Source organism: Poecile atricapillus, chromosome 14, assembly GCF_030490865.1.
Source record: "Poecile atricapillus isolate bPoeAtr1 chromosome 14, bPoeAtr1.hap1, whole genome shotgun sequence".
In the NCBI taxonomy this organism is placed as follows: domain Eukaryota; kingdom Metazoa; phylum Chordata; class Aves; order Passeriformes; family Paridae; genus Poecile; species Poecile atricapillus.
The window spans coordinates 10,282,293-10,299,483 of record NC_081262.1 but is presented as its reverse complement, the minus strand read 5'-3'; the positions used below and the strand labels follow the sequence as shown (position 1 = coordinate 10,299,483).

The 17,191-nt window shown below is 39.7% G+C and overlaps 2 protein-coding genes across 5 annotated transcripts in view; both read right to left on the bottom strand.

Annotated features, from left to right (window-relative positions):
- Positions 1–808: 808 nt before the first annotated feature.
- BHLHA15 (basic helix-loop-helix family member a15) lies at positions 809–5,709 on the bottom strand. Of its 2 annotated transcripts, none has more exons than XM_058849540.1 (2): positions 5,594–5,709; positions 809–2,361 (listed from the first exon to the last, which is right to left on the bottom strand). In XM_058849540.1, the coding sequence occupies exon 2, from the start codon at positions 2,323–2,325 to the stop codon at positions 1,825–1,827; it is 501 nt and encodes a 166-aa protein (XP_058705523.1). In that variant the 5' UTR covers positions 2,326–2,361; positions 5,594–5,709; the 3' UTR covers positions 809–1,824. The 2 variants fall into 2 exon arrangements, with proteins under 2 accessions (XP_058705523.1, XP_058705522.1); XM_058849539.1 differs by lacking the exon at positions 5,594–5,709 and adding an exon at positions 4,303–4,524 and having other exon boundaries at positions 810–2,361.
- The window catches only part of LMTK2 (lemur tyrosine kinase 2), a 41,897-nt gene continuing 30,325 nt past the window's right edge, over positions 5,620–17,191 (bottom strand). Inside the window, exons 10-15 of one of the 3 annotated variants that reach the window (XR_009278756.1) lie at positions 16,373–16,522; positions 13,213–16,120; positions 11,563–11,698; positions 10,904–11,152; positions 9,652–9,777; positions 5,620–5,753 (exon numbers count right to left, since the gene is read on the bottom strand). Coding sequence is in view for 1 of the 3 variants with exons in the window: in XM_058849537.1 (XP_058705520.1) it covers positions 9,749–9,777; positions 10,904–11,152; positions 11,563–11,698; positions 13,213–16,120; positions 16,373–16,522 (3,472 nt within the window). In the remaining 2 variants the exon portion in view is untranslated. Of the gene's footprint in view, positions 5,754–5,789; positions 9,778–10,903; positions 11,153–11,562; positions 11,699–13,212; positions 16,121–16,372; positions 16,523–17,191 lie in introns of those variants that run through there. The other 2 variants (XR_009278755.1, XM_058849537.1) reach the window with 2 other exon arrangements.

The window sequence follows — 17,191 nt, the reverse complement described above, 5'->3', positions numbered from 1 at the left end:
ACAGTTTGCACTGACCTAGAGGGTGAGAAATAATCAAATAACGTGAACGTTTCTTACCTGAAGAGTTGCTGAGTGGAATAACTGGAAGAAAAGGCCTTGGTGTTACTGACTGACCCATTGTAATCAGTGTATAAAATACACTGAGGAATAATTTACCCACATGGGGCAGCTGGTGAATGGAGTAAGATCCAGCACTGTAGTGGCAAGTTAAATCTCTAAGAGACTGCAACTCTTTCACTAACACTTGAGTACAAGAAAGGCTTAATCGAATTTATTTTAATGTGAAAACAGTTCAACCACTAAGAAAATTCTGGCGGAGGCAGGATCCAAATGCTTTCTGCAGTAAGGCAACCACATGTATAAATGATGCTGTTGTTCTACATCATAGCTATGGACTGCTGTGGTGGAGAAAAATAATTCACATCTCTTACCAGCCTATGTGGGAAACCTCACCTTTCACTCTGAATTACATTGTCATCCCCTCAGCTGTGCTGCAGCAAACTACAAACCCATTCCAAACTGCACAATGCAGCACAATCCTTTTGTGATGGATCTGAGAAATCTTTCCTCAGCCCCCATTCCTCCTTGGACTGCCCTCGTCTGCAGGAAAACGACCATACCGCAAACCATGATCAATCCTAGTGATGCATCAGGTGCCAAATGTTTCCTGTGCCACCACAGCACGGAGCAGCAGCCTCCTGCTCCATGGAGCATGTGGTGGGGTGGGGAAGCTGTGACACAGGGGCTCCATGGGCACCACACTTCCAACCGAGGCCACTCCAGCTTCAGGTGCCCCAGGTATGAGCATACAGGAGGAAATCAGAGTTCCTCAGTGACATAAAACTTTTACCACAGAAGGGGATAGAGGGGATGGGGAAAAAAAGAGCTCATTTTCCTTTTTGAAGAGTTTCTGCTTCATTTATTGTTTTATAGTATCAGAATCTAACACTAACCCAGAAAGAACCTGATCACATCACAGGTTTCATTAGCAAATAATTTAAACTGGCCAGAGCATTGTCTAACTTAAAACTATACTAAAGCATTTTTATCATTGTCTTGGCAAAAATTAAATAATTTGTCCCTTATTTATTATTTTTATTACAGGGGCACCCAGACACCCACTAAAGAAAATCTCCATGAGGCCAGATGCTCTGGAAACACAGATCAGAACTGTCCTTACTCTAGAGAGCTTACAATCTAAGAAAGCTTTGCAGATGTTTGCATGAAAAGATGTTTTTATGCCTTGCAAGGTTCAAAATTAGTAGGGCAGATCCACAGAGGTTAAATATCAAGATAAATATTCAAATTTGGTGACCAATTTCCCATATGTGCCACTTCAGTCACCAAGTCAGTCAAATTATGTCATCAATTTTAATCTTCTCTTTAGCACAGTAGATGAGTCATTGAAAGGCTGGTGAACAGAGATGCAGCCAAGATTCTCAACAACCTCCAAGGAACTAGGGTGACACAGACCTTAAAGGCTCAACTCACTCTACTCCAAGTAGGTTAATTTTCAGAAGTTATTAAATCACTATTTTCAAGTCAACTCCAGTGTTACAGGATAGGTTTCCAGACCCTGGCACACCACAAAAATACATTCATTATACTCTGAAAAATTCTGAGGGTTTAAGATAATTTTTTAACGTGCCGTATAAAAACAGTATCCATGAGTATTACCTGTTTGTCTTTTTAAGAAAAAAAAGGAGAGACTAGAGGCAAAAATAATCTCTTGAAACCTCTAGGTTATGACACATAATATGATGTAAGAAGGAAAAATAATGACAGTAGTAGCTGGCAGTTGGTGTTTTGGCTGAAGTTATGAATCTATGTGGAATATTTCTGTAGATGTTCCTCCTGGTCATCCTCCCCATGCTGCTGCTGATAATGCTGGTACAATTTGGATCCCCAGGTTCCTCCCATCCCTTCTACTGCTGGAAAGTGTCCGTTGGACATATTGAGTATAATGGAGGTCAAGGATTTAATGTAATTTTTGGCCAGTGTGAGAGTCTCTATTTTGGAAAGTTTGTTCTCAGCTCTCACGTGAGGGATCACCTCCCGCAAGGCCTGGAAGGCGTTGTTGAGCTTGTGCATTCTCTGCCTCTCACGTTCGTTGCTTTCCAGCCTCCTCAACAGCCTGTCCTTACTGCTCCAAGGACGCTTGGCTCTGGCTGTGGGGATCTTGCTGCTCTCTTTATTTGCCCCATTCCTCCTTTCTTTGCGTCGCAAACATTTCACCAGTTCCTTTTTTCTCATGGCTGGCTCTTCGGAAAATGCTTCTTTGTCAACAGTTTGCTTTTGTTTCTTCCCTTTGGTTTTAGTCTTCATGTTTTGTTGAATGGACTGGTATAAATTATCAATGTGCTGTAAAAATATAACACCAATATTCAGCTGGAAAGAGCTTGCAGAGGGAGTAGAGGGCAAGTGAACGGAATCAGTGAAACAAAGATGCAGTGAACCACCTACTGGTGAAAAACAGATGCCTTTACTTTCTTAGAAACAGGCCTCAAAGCAGAGAGATTTTTCCTTTATCACTGTACATAAGAGAAAATGGTCTCCAAGTCAATTCAGTCTTTCTGTAGAAAAGTGAACCACAACTCAAAAAATATGCAGAATACAACAGTCAGTCAGGTTTGGTAACACATCGCCTCTGATCTCTTATGCTGCTGTCTCCCAACTCCTCACTTCTCCACATTATAATAAAACCATGCACCACTTCAATGTACAAATACTGGCTTAGGGGTACCCTCAGGCTCTTATTCAAAGTAATTTCTCCTTGAACTCCTGTTAGTTGATCTTTGTAGGCACAAGTCTCCACTGTGAAACAAGTCCACTAGAGGGAAACATGGCACACTCTCAGGGAGAAGCTCCAAGCCAGCCACGTTTTCAGCTGCAGCATTTCTGTGTTCTGGACTAGTCCCTACCACCCACCCACAGAAAAAAAGTACTTCCCTCTTCCAACAACAATCCAATAATGGCAGGGCTTAACTGCAGTTACTGCCCCAGATCAACAGCAGCAGAGCAGGCTATTTTCCAAGTTACCCAAAAAGACACAGCAATGTTGCTTCCTCTGCATTAGATGACAGCACTGATATTTTACCCCCCTCAGCCCATACTCTGTGCCCACACTGCATCTGAAGACAACAGCACCACAGCACCACAGCAACCCTGCCTCTAACACCAATGATCACTGTTACTAAGAGACATTCCTAAACCACGTTCCTTCCACAGTCTTCCAGTTCATGTAGTTATAAAAAGGTTTGATCTAAACAAAATATATTTTATGCCGATGCTATTGTGTAGAAGCAGTTTGAGAGTTGGTGAGCCAATAAAAAATGAAGGAAAAAGAAGAACAAAAACCTAGCCCCAGATGTGAGATTGTTCCAGTACAAGACATCAACCTCAGCTGGAGCAGGTGGTGGCAGGTCCCAGCTGTGCTGTGGTAAACACTACCTCCTGTCTCGTTTCTCATTTCTTTAAAGCCATGTTCAGTTTCTCATGTCTTTAAAGCCATTTTCAGCTGCTGGGCTTGCACAGTGAATCATTTCTCTGCCTGTGAGGACATCTTGGCTATCCTCAGACTCCTTACTACCAAAGAGGCAACTTTACCAAACAGGACAGGAATTCACAAAGCAGCTGGGTTAGGGTAGCACCCACGTGAAAGACAGCACAAAGCAGCTTGTGTTGTGGCAGCCTAAAAAAATGCTGGAGACACACAGGTATCTTCAGTGAGAAAACAGGTCCAAAGGCAAGCACCAGTTTGTTCTGGACCCTTTGTGTAACTTACTTGGCAGAAAAGGCACAGCTACAGGACAGCACAGAGGACAGGGAGCTTCCCTGCCAAAGGACAAGAAGCACTGCTGGGGAGTGCTGCTGTTTGGAAGAAAACAGCCCACAGGACTTGCTGAAGAGGGGGTTCATAGAGGCAGCAAGAGAGAAAGTTGGAAGAAGATCCAAGAGAAAGGAAGCTTCAGCAAACTGTGAGAGCAAAGTAGTCTTTAAAACTGCAGGCTGGGCAAAAGCAAATGGGGTATCATGGGATAACAAGGTGCCTAGCTGGCAGGTTTGCGCTCAGACTGCCACTGCTGTAACCCAGAGAAGCAACCTTACAGAGCCCCAGCTCAGCTGCTGGGAGTCCCAGGAAGGTCATACAAGAGTGTGCAAGGAGCAAACAGGTTGTGGTGGGATCAGGAGCAACAGACTGGAGTGGTCAAGAGAAACCAGAGAGAGAATAGCCAAATACCAACTCATTTAACATCCTCTGCAGCCATCTACCAGGGCTGGCATCCCTCTTCTGTGACTTACCACTCCACCAGCTGCTGAGAACGTGCCTGGGGCCCAAGGGGCAACACAGCAGAGACCCAGGGGAAGCCAGGAACAGCAGCAAGGGCTGTGGGGGAAACAGGGAGGGAACGCTGCGTGTCCTCTGAGCGAGCCAGGGTCTGTGAGCAGGAGGCTGCGAGGGGCGCAAGCCCTGCCCTGGCCCCAGGAGCCCCGGGCAGGCGCTGCCCGAGCCCCGCAGGCAGAGGCAGCCGCGGGGGCCGGCGCTGCCCCGGACACGTGGCTTTAGCGGCGGGGGCGGGCCCGGCGGGCGGGAGCTCCGGTCCCTCCGCGGCCGGGCCGGGCAGCCCATACACCTCTCCGAGGGGCCGGGCACGGCCACAGCGCCCCGCTCGAGGCTCCCGCCCGTGCCCGGGGTGGCCACAGGTGACACACGGGCCACCGGGCACCGGGAGGCAGCAGCCGGCGGCACAGCAGCAGCGCGGGTGTCAGTGACACCGAGCCAGGCACAGCTCTGTCCCCACAGGAGGGGTCGGCCCCCAGTGCCTCCTTCAGCAGCTGGAGTGTCCCCGGCTGGAGGAGGACAAAGTCTGTCTCAGCTCTGTTCTGCAAGTTGTCACAGCACCCGTGTGACACAGGCCCACAGACACAGCACCGGCATCTCTTTGAGAACTTGCTGCTCATAGAGATTGCAAGTTCTCAAATTCTTTGATGATAAGTTCTATATAAGGTGAGCGGTTTAGTGCCATGGGATCTTTTGCATCTGTTCTCATTAATGACCACTACCCTCGGTCAAATTTCAGCCCAGTAGTTATATTTTACCTAATGCAGTTAAGTCATCTTGATATCAGTTTCTCATTCCCAGGTCACAACAGGTGCCAGCACTCAACAGCTGCGATGTGAAGTGGGGGCTTCCACAAGAGCCTCCATCAATACTGCCAGGGCTGTCCTGGGCCATCGGCAGCCTCAAAAGCAGCACTCTCCTCCTGCCTCACCGAGTGCCCAGCCTGGAACAGCCTCAGCATCGCAGCAAATGAGCTCCCAGTACACACCAGTACTACATTTATTTACCTGGTGATTTTTGATCCATTCAGCACACGCACTTAGATTAAAAAAACCCAAGCAAGTCTTCTAGGAAGAAATTCAATGAACACTGAGAAAACACCATTAACCCATTTTCTAAATTTATAAATTTCAAAATCCCCATTCTTCCTACATATCTTTAATTCTATAATTGAAAGCAAAATTCAGTATTCAGAATTACGCTGTTTCTGTTTTAATTATCGCTTTGCTACTGACTGTGTACACACTTTACCTGAATTTTTCACAAGTGTGATGATACTGGAAGAATTTAAAGATGACTACACTATTTAGCACGGACTCATCTGCTGGAACTGTTGCTCTGAGCTTTTGGAACTTTCTCAACCTCAGGAGACTAATAAATATATCTTACAGTAGAACTACACTGCTGGCATCTGTTTAAAAATGAACAAACAGACAAAGAGATTATAAATATATAACTGTATTTTATTTTTAATATTAAATATTTTTAAATTACAAGCAGTTTCTTGAATCACACTATGCATGATAATCAATATACAGTAGAAATTACAATTTAAAAATGTACACAATTTAAAGACATTTTGACCTGAAATTTCAGTAACTATGATATATTGCCATAAACCTCATACCTGTATTAAATTACAATAGGAAAACCTCATACCTATGATTTTGTTACATAGTTTCTCATTTACAAATAGAATTAAACATTATATATACACACACATCAGTACCATTTATTATTTAAGTTACACCTACATCTGTGCAAGTTCAAACAATTTCATAAACAAAACTAACTGTAAGTCATATTCAAGTTTCTGAAAAACAGGCTGCTGGTATTACAAATACTTATTTTCAATAAGTTTATATGATGTTTGACTCTCCTCTAGATTTCTTCCCATTTTGTACCAAAACCATTAACATGTATGACTTAAAGCTGAAGTAATTTTTTGAAGTAACTCCATTCTTATTTAAGGCTATTTCTTATAAGGCTAATGTACTTGGATTCCACCTTTCACCAGCTCCAACACAAATAGCCAAGTCACTGACACCTGACAATGCTGACATTTTAGGATAGTGCTTAATCATGAAAAAAAGTCTTTCTACCAACCAGCCTCCTCATGAAAGATTGAGTATTACATAAAAATCTGCTAAAAATACTGATAAAAAGAATGAGGCTTAAATGGCTTTCATTAGTGCATCAACAAAGATATGAAAAAACAGTTAAATCTGCTCATTTCCATGAAAATGGCAATTTCCATAAATGCAGTTATACACAGTGTATCTGCAGCTGGGGGACTTGGGAGAGTACAGGTGTTTCCACTGAAACTGGACACTCTTGTTGCTCTCTTGGCTTCTTACTACAGATCCTAATGTTCAAACAAGCTTCTTTAGGTGGGAAAAATCAGATCTTTTAAACACCTTTAGTAGCCAAATTGAGACATTATTCAAACAATCCAGGTATTCTACTAGAGAAGGAATTAAGCTGTAACCAGTCCTCATAATAAACCATTGAAAATAGATACATGTACTTCTAAAATGGAGACCAGGCTTAAGTAGCTAGTGCAAGAAATTACATTGAGTGTAATGAATGATTTGGAACAAATCCCCTCATTATAGTGTAACATTGGAATTACTGATTCATCTTCATTGTGCCACTTGACTGCCAGGCAAATATATAAGTATTGCTAGTAGTTGATCAGATCTTTAAGTATCATTTTTTTACCCCAAAAGACAGTTTATATTATTGCAATCCAGCCCACTGGATTACTGAAATTAAAATTTATGTTTAAGTAATCTGAGGTAACTTCAAATATTTATTTCTCTTCATTGTACAGCTAAAAAGGACATTACCTTGCTTAATATCATACATATCTAGTTTTGGAAAAAAATGCTCCTTTGGCAATTCATTAGCAATGAGTCCATTTGGACAAAGGAGTAAACTTTCACTTCCTGTGTAAGATTTTGTTTAAACCCAGGTAAAGAATAAAAATCTTAGATTTCCATCAAGCAAAGGAAATTCCTGATGTGCAAGATAAACATCTGATTTTCCAGAATGACAAGAAACAAAATGCACAACCAAATTACAACATTCTGAAGCATAAGCTTTTATTTAACCCAGGACTATTTTTTAAATCAATTTATTCAAAATTAAGGCTGAACTCCAGGTCTGACAGGTTTTTCACCACAAGGCAAACAAGCCCACATGTTCTTTGCAGACCATTATGGAGTTTCATTCTTACTACGGTGAGAATTAAAGACAGATGGGATACCCTAAATCTAGCTGTATCAAGGAGTTTAATGTTGGAATTATGGAATTTCTAAGCAATAGTTTGTGCACAAGGTCTATTACCAACATTTTAAAGTATTTTCAGTAGCACACAGCTTCCTTAAACCCTCTACAGTATATACTGTAAGCCTGTATTAAAAAACTACTTGACTTTGCCTTCTAAATAATGTTTTGGGAAAGGTCCATAGGAAAATTCAGTTCCTCACTTCATACTGAAGAGCAGAAGAACAGTTCTCACTAACTCTGAACCTGAGTGCCTCATCAGAAAAAGATATCTCAATTCATTGGCAACTTCAAACAACATGATAAATAAATCATTCCCTTTTAATCAGTATGGAAGCCATTCTGGTTTAAGGGCTAAATAATGCTGGGAAAAAAGCAATTAACATAGTCCTGTCATTTTAAAAACATACTTAGAAATCAAAGTTAACACAGAGGTATACAAAAAAAAAAGAAATCACACATCTGAAAATATCTAGTCCTCCCATCTTTATATGATGAAAATTCTCTGGTGACTGGATCTGGACACAGAGCACTTGGACCACCATTATCTCAAGCCCTGCCAAAACAGCCACTAAAATACAAAGTACTTCACATTTCAGTGCATTTGTATTTTAGTACACGTAAACAAACACAAAGCCAGGTAAACAGTTCCTATCAGTGTTTCCTACAGGTCTGAACTGCGTAAGGCATTCCAAGAAGTCAAAGATTTGTTTCTCAACTTAACTCACTTTGGAGTAATAATTAAGGGTATCTTTTTCCGAGCAGTTTAGAGGATTAAATCAGCTGAATGCATGGCAGAGCAGGAAGGTTAAGCCCCCACACTGTCTTTCCTTCCCTACAGGCTTCTGAGCAAACCTATTGTACTGCAGCCTTTGTTCAGGATGCATTTCTCGATGTATCATGGAGCTCTGAAAACATCTTAAAATGGATCTGGCCCTATAACTGCTGCAAAACTGGGCATTAACCATTAATCAAAATCTTAATTGTCATAACATCACCGAGAGGTAGGTTTACCACACGCCTCTGAATGGAGCCCCGATCTGCAGTCGGCAGAAGAGTGAGCTTCAAAATTCACAGAATGTACAACCGAAGGGCCAAGTGTACCCAAATCCAGTCTATTGAAATTAGTCTTTTTATAAGATTCATAAATTCCAGAGTTTTGTACAGCCAATTTTTCCTCTTCTTTCTCCAAGGCAGAAATTGTAGTAAGAACTGGAAGGCCCTTAATTGTGATATAGTCAGATGCTATACAGTTTAAGCAGTCAGTAGGATCATATCTAGGAATTAAGAGACATTATCTCTTTCATCTAAAAATTCCAGAGTATATCATATATTCTTTTCCAGTTTCCTATAAAACATGAATACTAACAACCATTCTATAACCATTATCATTTTAGAAATGGTACTGAATATAAGATTTCAGCAAGTCTAACATAATACTCAGAAGTTATGTATGTTTTACAAGTACCGTGCATAGCAAAGGCTACAAAAAGGACAAATTAAACTGGGTAACTGGGCCAATTCAACTTGTCTCATTTTCCTTGAAAGATTTAAGATTTTGATTCTGTACATCATCAGGAAATAAAGGAAGAATAATCCATAGTGCAATTGTAATAAGCAAAGTAATATGTAGTGATATCTTTTTGAATAAATATGGCTCACTACTGATCAACTACCATTCATACAGTTCCATCAACACAGCCACCTGTTGCACAGGACAGTTATACACAATTCTACAACAGGTGTATGTTCAAATAGATAATGAACTACATGGAAAAATATAAAAAGAATATTATACAATCTCATACATAAACCAGACTGTAGTGTAATTGCTTTACTTGTTTAAGTTATCTGAAAAATACTTCAAGTACTTGAAAACAGCGGCAGAATCGTCTTTCAATGAAAAGCAAAATTGCACTGATTTAAAAATACATTACAAAGTTAAATACACATTCAAATTAATGTCCTGATTTATCATTGCTTTCAGTGTTTACTTCCGTTTCTCAGTACTTCTTGATTACCTGTGTTACTCCAGGAGGATCCAGAGTTTAGATAAAGAAGGTTCAAACACAAAGTCTATGTGTTTTATGTATGAAGTCCGAGCAAGTTTAAATTGATTTAATCTTTTTCTCCATCTTCACTGCTTCCTATTAGTAGAGGAAAGGTCATAAGATACAATAAGATTCTGCTGCACAACCCTCACTTCTTTGCAAGACTCTTGCTAGAACTTGGCATTCTGCTGTTTTGCCCTTCCAAGTTTTAGTTAATTTTTCCCTATGCTTTCAGCTACTGTAAACATTTGGTTCATTTATTCATAGACATCTGCTTCAATCACACAGTTCAATGTCACTTCTTAGGACACATAAGGCAACATAGGATCTCCAAAATATTCTCTCTTATCTCTAAGTTACTAAGCAGCAAATATTATCTAATCAGTAAGCACAATACAAGAACAATACAACTCTATATAACACTGATTACATATTTATAGACATTGACCATTTGCAAGGCTCTGCAATCAGTAATATTTATTTTTAATAATGCAGTGTGTTATCAAGATTAATAATATGCCAAACTGATTCGAGTTTGCTTATTTTTGCTTCTCTTAACCCTCAAAAATGTATCAAAGGTTAAAAAAAGCTTTTGGTTACTGACAAGAAGGCTCGTTAATAAACACCACTAGTACTCAACATTGCTCTGAAGGGATTGTTTGGCTCTCCTAACAACAGCTATCCTATTCATAGCTCTAGAAAACACGCTGCAATTCTTGAGAGAATGTCAATAATGCAATGTCTAAAAAGCAATATGAAAAGAAACTGAACTGTAAAATAAGCTTACACAATACTAGCAGAAACATTATGCTCCTGGCATCCTCATCCTGTGCAATGAAAACACAATTTTGACTTAAGGCACTGCAATAACCAGAATAAATGCCATAGTGTCGCAGGTGCAACACTATGTGCTTCAGGATTGCAGAAGTTTCAGTTACACAAACACAGCACTAGGGTTCTTAACACAAAAACTGAGAGTCTGTCCTGTAACTGTTCCATAGGTCATTCAACCACAACTCTGCACCAACCTGGATACAAATAATCTCCATGGAAAACTATGTCTTAACTGAAACACAAGACCAGACAAACTTTTATAGTGTTAAAAATGTACTTCTACATTTGGTATTTAAATAGAACAAGACTTGTTGTATCTGTTACTTTTATCTTTACATAATGTTTTAATTTGTATCTTTAAAGTAATTATTATAACTAAATTACTTACCTCCTTGCTCTATATCTGAATCTGTAAGATGTGTAAGAGAAAAGCTCGCCATGTTTGCAGGAGAGATGGAGAATCTGGAATAAGGGGATGAATGTGACCAGTTTTGATCAAGAGTCCGGGAAGGTGGAGGTGGAGAGAAGTACTTTGATGGCTGAAGGGATGGTTTGGAACCAATGAGACTATTAGCTGCCTTGGATATAAAGGATGGCTCTGGAGAAGAGAAGTCATCATCCCACTCAAAACCCCCACCTTGGGGAGGAAAATAAAAAAAGAAGAAAGAAGAAAAAAAGCAGCATTACAGTAATGTCATGTAAGGTCACCCAGAATTGTACAAGCAGACTGGAAAATTGCATTAACCCCAGCAAACCCTGTAGCCCTGGGCAGGGTTCTAGCCCAGGGAGTCACAGATTTGTCACCCAGTTTGGCTGCCTCTCAGGCAACCCTGGACACATCAATATATAAACAACCAGTACCACATCCCAGCTTTGCTCCTCAGGAACAAGGGAATCTGAGCCCAGCTGCAATGCGTGCTTAGGAAGCAAAGCTGAAGCCAACATGGTCCAGTGAATTTACAGATCACGTATAGTTTAATGACTTCTCATAAAAGACTCTGCATAAAACAGTCTCAGGCCCTGCTGTGCATAAATATATTCATGTACCTTCTTCATCTGTTGAGCTTTCTGAATTTGCAAATCTGTTTAAGTAACCAGGACTGGAAGATGGAACAGGAGAGCTGCCAGCACCTTCCCCGTTCACATCTATCTCACGGCTTCCCAGCTCCTTCGTTGGTGTTTCCTAAGGCAAACAAAGTCACTTATTTAAGTTTTTACACACAATGCTAGCCAGATGCCAGCACCCACAAGTACACTCCCCCATCCTGCCATCAAGTCAAATGTGGAATTAAAAGGTCTGTAAATTGTTACAACAACACCACAAGACTTTGAGTTACAGATCAGCACATGCACGCACTTCTAAAGCTGCATCAAATCTATGCTCAAATGCATGCAGGAAATGACTATTTAAATATTATTTACAATATGAAGTGGTTTCATATTTCTAGGAACAAAGCTAAAATACCTTCCAATTGAAAACATTCCCATATCAGCTTAACATGGGTAGGGTTTTTTCCCCCTCTTTAATAAAGCCTTATTTTATTTTTTTTAATCTCCTAATCATGTTCAGGATAAAGAGACAGACTTTGTACAGCCGGTATTAGAAGCAGCCAACATATTATCAGATATTGTAATAAAAAGCAAAGAGTTCAACAACTAAGAGCAGTTTAAACACAGCTGATTTTTTTCTTCCCCCTCTGACAAAAGGATTACTATTCTACAGGCTGCCTAAACACAAATAAATCACCTATGTTTTCTATTCCAAAACACAGTTAACTCTAATATTTATGTGCGTCATCATAAGCAACATTTCCAAAGTTTGACAAAGTGACTGTTCTTTTAAACTCACTGGACTAGTTTAGTTGACATAATGCTAAAATACAATCCCCTCTGTATCCAGTTACAGAAGTTAAAAATTGATAAAGCTGATAGGGAAACAAAAGTAACCTTGAATTTTATAAGCAGATCACTGTGTCACTGAATATAAATTCCACAGGATTAATAAAAATTAGCATTACCATCTAAATACTGTTCTCATCCTTGATTATGATCTTAGATAAATTTACCTTAGTGCTAACTAAGTTAGGTTTCAGTTTGAGTTTCAGGTTTTTTCATTTAATTATTGTCTTTTTTTGCCTTCTCCCTTTTTTTTATAAAGCATCTTAAAGACTTCAAACTCATTAAACAGATAAGCTGCTTCTATAAAGTTACAAGAATATTCTGTCAAAATAAAATTGTTAAATTTTGTCCATAGCAATGCTGTCTTACATATTAAAATTAAATATGTCTTATAAACCACAGAAAAACATCATGTTTCATTCAGCACATGCAGTCAAGGGTCCAACAGCAATGGAGATTCAGGATTTGGCAACCAAAGCAAAACCGTCCTTCACTTCAGATTAGTGCTGCTATTCTACCAGCAGCACAAAACTGCACCTACCCAAGTCACAAAGTTCTTTTTCCTTTATATATAAATATTATTTTACATATATATATATTCTTATATAGCCTTAATATAGAAAGAAAAAATAACCCACATCATGAACAGGCTGTAACCCTGCCAAAACAAAGATACTTTTGTAACAAGGTTTTCCCTAATATTAAGCAATTTATTCAATTACTCCTTGTTTAAAGAAACACAAAAAAAAACAAACCTAGCCAATAAAAACTTAACTTAGCACTTAAAAAGAAGGTTACCTGATCAAACAAATAGACTGTCACATCATCAAAGAACGTTACAGCCTTTTTCTCATCCTTCTGAAGTTCAGGCTGCCTTTCATTAAGAGGTTTTGGAAGTTTCAACAAGCTTCTCAAATGTTTTCCGTCATCTTTCTCAGTAACTATCTCAGGTACTTGATGAACAGTTTCATCTTCACTGTCAGAACTCAGACTATGCATATGAAAAGTCCTCATGTCATCCTCAGAATCACTGTTTTCATCTTCCTCATCTGCATCATCGCCATCTTCTAAATCAAGCATTCCAGACACGCTGAGTTTGCCGAGGTATTTTCCTTCAATATCTGGCTCTTTCAGTTTTTGTCCTTCCATATGATAGAAGGATTTCTCACTGTTACTCAGATCTAAAGCCATGTTGTGCACAGGCTTTACGTCTCTGTGTGAAAGGAGTTCTGAAGTGTTAGTGCCAACGCAAGAGACACTTTTATGGGAAGTCTCAGATAGATTTATTTCATCACTGAGGTTACCTTCCATCACTATTTCCAGGGAAGTCAGAGTTGCCTCAGCCCACTCATCAGAACACCCCTGCATCCTTTCATCCATTTCTTGGATCTCTAAATTGTGGTTTAGTTCCAGTTTCGAGTTTTGATTATCATCCTCCTGGTAACTCCTCACATCACACGTTTGCTGTCTCTCTTCAAAACCACAAACCTCTTCAGTGTGATTCTCTCCTCTGTTGGAGGAAACAACACATGCAGCGTCTCTGGACAGATTAACAGACTCTTCCGTCTTTTTATCTGGTTCAGAATCATTATCAGAGAAATAAGCTGAATCTCTATAAGAGTTTTGATTTCCACTCAGAAAAACCACTGGGGTTATTTCAAAATTGCTGTTCACTGCATCCAAACAAGCTGCTGCTTCTGACACAATGATGACTGGATTAGAAGGCAAAGCACTGACACTGTTCTCGCTCACAACACACAGAGCAGTATCCACACTGGAAGCGTCCTCAACAGGGACATGGGAAGTCCATTCTGGAGATTCCAGGTTTTCTGTTTCATAGCCACTGTCAGCAGGTTTATCTGGTGGCAAAAGTTTCTGAGGACTTTGAGCCTGTAAAGATTCTAAAACTTCATTCACATCTAAAGAATCCAAAGAATCGGGTGTCTCTAAGGCTTGTTCTACAGTTTGTATAGGAGATGGGCCATCTTCCAAAAGACTATCCTGACTTGTACAATCTGAAGCAGCAACAGAAATTGAGGTCACCTCTTCTGGAACATCCTTACAGTTCTCAAAATGATTTGAAGTTTTTTGTATTTCATCCAATAAACATTCATTTCTTTTTAATATGGGAGAACTATCTTGCAAGTTTCTTTTCCTATCTTCCTGATCACTACATTTTTCTCTATTAAAAGTTATTTCATCAGACTTGAAAAGCATTCCCTGTTTCATCTGTCCATCACACTCATCCATTTCAACAGAAACACTGTAATATGGACTATTTCCAACATTATTATTTTTGGCATTATAAGACAGCTCTTCTTGACAGAGAATATCGGTGTTACGGGACATGACTTCATTCACTTCTACATTTGGAAATTTTCCCTCATCCTTTGAAACAGGAAGATTTGCACAGTTATCACATGAATTATGTGCTGTGGGTGGACTAGAGGATGCCTGCATCTCTACAGGAGTCTGAGACTGGGAAATGGGATCTTTATTCATTGTCACTGGGTTAAAATTTTCATCTTTCACTGTTCTAAGACTTTTGTGTATTAAAGAAAAGACCTGTGCACTTTCAGCCAGCACAGGGTCAGGCTCTACAGAGTTTCTTTTTGAGGTTTCTAATATACTTTTTAGAACATCATCTGAGTTTTGCCCAAAATCACTGCTGGTTTTGTTAGGCAATAACCCTGTTAATAAGTTTTTCTCTTGAAGAAATAAGAAGTTATCAGAAAGTTCTTCCAAAGTTACTTGGTCCGACTGGTTAGAGATATTTTCACATAAGGAAACTGTTTCATTTCCAGAAGCATGACTAGAATGCTCCTTCTCAGAACAGCCTACCGCCTTTCTAGCATCTGTGTTTGAGTTCAAAACAGCTGGTTTAAAGTCTTTAGGAGAATCATCAGCAAACCCAACTATTTTTCTGTTTGTCAATTCTTCTGATCTATCAATGTCATTAAATATACTCTGGAAAGGACTTTCTGGACTACTAGTAGCAGGCAAAAATTCCTCTTTAGGATCTGTATTGTAGTGGAAGAAGTCCCCATCAGTACTAGATTCTTCAACATCAAGATCCCTGAGAACCGTGAAATGAGAACTTTTTTCTTGTACAGCTTCTTGATGATCAACTTCTGTTGTTAATACAACTGACTGGTTATCAAAATTCATGCTGCAGCCACTTCCTTTTTCCTCTAACTGGATATAGTAGTCATTTCCAACAGAAAGTTTATGTGCATCAAACACAGGTAACACCCCAGGAACAGCAAGTGATGCTTCTTGACCACTTCCATCCTGTGCTCCTGGTCCTTGCTCTGAAAGTGACCTCTCAAAAACCTCCACTGGATAGAAAATACTTGTGTAGGTCATGGCTTCATCAGGATTCACATGACCACATTCATCAAAGTGGTCATGTTTAGCTGCCTCCCAGATATATTCAAAGCTTAGACCATGGCTCGTTTCAGTCACAGTCAGAACCTCCTCCAGCTCATGGCCAAGTCTATCTCCTGTGAAGTGATCCAAGATTGGGAACGCAGAATTACTTGCTTCTCTATTTGAGGTGTTTGGTTTCAGAGCATTCCATTGCTGTTCAAAATCAATCTCTGAGTCCCTTTGGCTTTGCATGCGGAGGTAAGTTAAAAGTCTGTGCACTTCTTCTGCCGTTGGTCTCTTTTCGGGAGGCAGCCAACAGAACTGCAGAACTTCATACCTATACAAATAAAAACATGTTTCAATAGCCTTCACACTTTAAAGGAATTTACAGAATTCAGATACCTAACAAGCCTGAGAGTACCAATATCACTGGCAGGAACCTCCATCTTTAGCAAGTCCTTTTACTCCATTTATCAAGGGTTCGTTTGCTGAGTTTCTGTGTAGCAATTTCAATGCATTTAAGAGAACTGAGTCATTTGAAAAACTTCTTCAGCAGCTTAAAGAATAAACAGAAACATTTAAAGTTTACCATCTGTCAGAGTATGGCTGCTCCAGACGTGGCTTGAAGGGTTTAACCTGCTTCTCCTTGATGACATGAGTTAGGACTTCCCTGTCAGAGAAGTCTGAGTAAGGCCGAGCACCATTCTCAAATAGCTCCCATAACGTCACACCCAGGGACCTGCAAAAGAGCAGCAAATGACTGGGCATTCTCAGAACTATTTTAGAGTTGCTTTTCTATGAACGGATATGCAAAGCATAACTGGCAAGTAGAAATAAAGAAGAAACTTCCCCATTGTCTCTAGAGTAACTTCAGAACTTGTTAATTCATTTTGACAGAATACTAAAAGCCTGAAGAATAAAGTTGCTTGAAGGCAACAACAATGAAGCCAACAAAATATAGAAGGTCTCAAATTATTTGATTAAGGAAAACCCTGACATATAACAAAATATTATCTTTTCAACAATTTAAAAATATAAAATATTGTTTTATTTTTTTACTATGGTGTACAGAATTGAGATTGAAAAAATCGAGTTAGTCCAACAGAGGAGAAAAAGCTTTCATGAGAAATTGCAGTTATAGGTCAAACTGCTAGAAAACTCATCTCTGTTCCAGAGTTCATAGAATTCTTTATTGTCAAGCTGCAGTGGTCAAAAGCTGTCTCTGCTCAATGCTGCATCTGTACTGTATCCAACACTAATCGCATTTTCACTGATTACAGTCAATGTTAATCTTCGGGGAATCTTTCCATGCTCAAAATGCAAAGTAACTGGCTTTGCATGTAGAATAATTTAGATTGGAAGGGGTGTCTGGAATCATCAGTCCAAACCTGTTCAAAGCAGCTCTGCC

What these genes read in the sequence shown, in the direction of transcription:
- BHLHA15 (XM_058849540.1), bottom strand. Translation starts at nt 2,325, where the DNA reads ATGAAGACTAAAACCAAAGGGAAGAAACAAAAGCAAACTGTTGACAAA.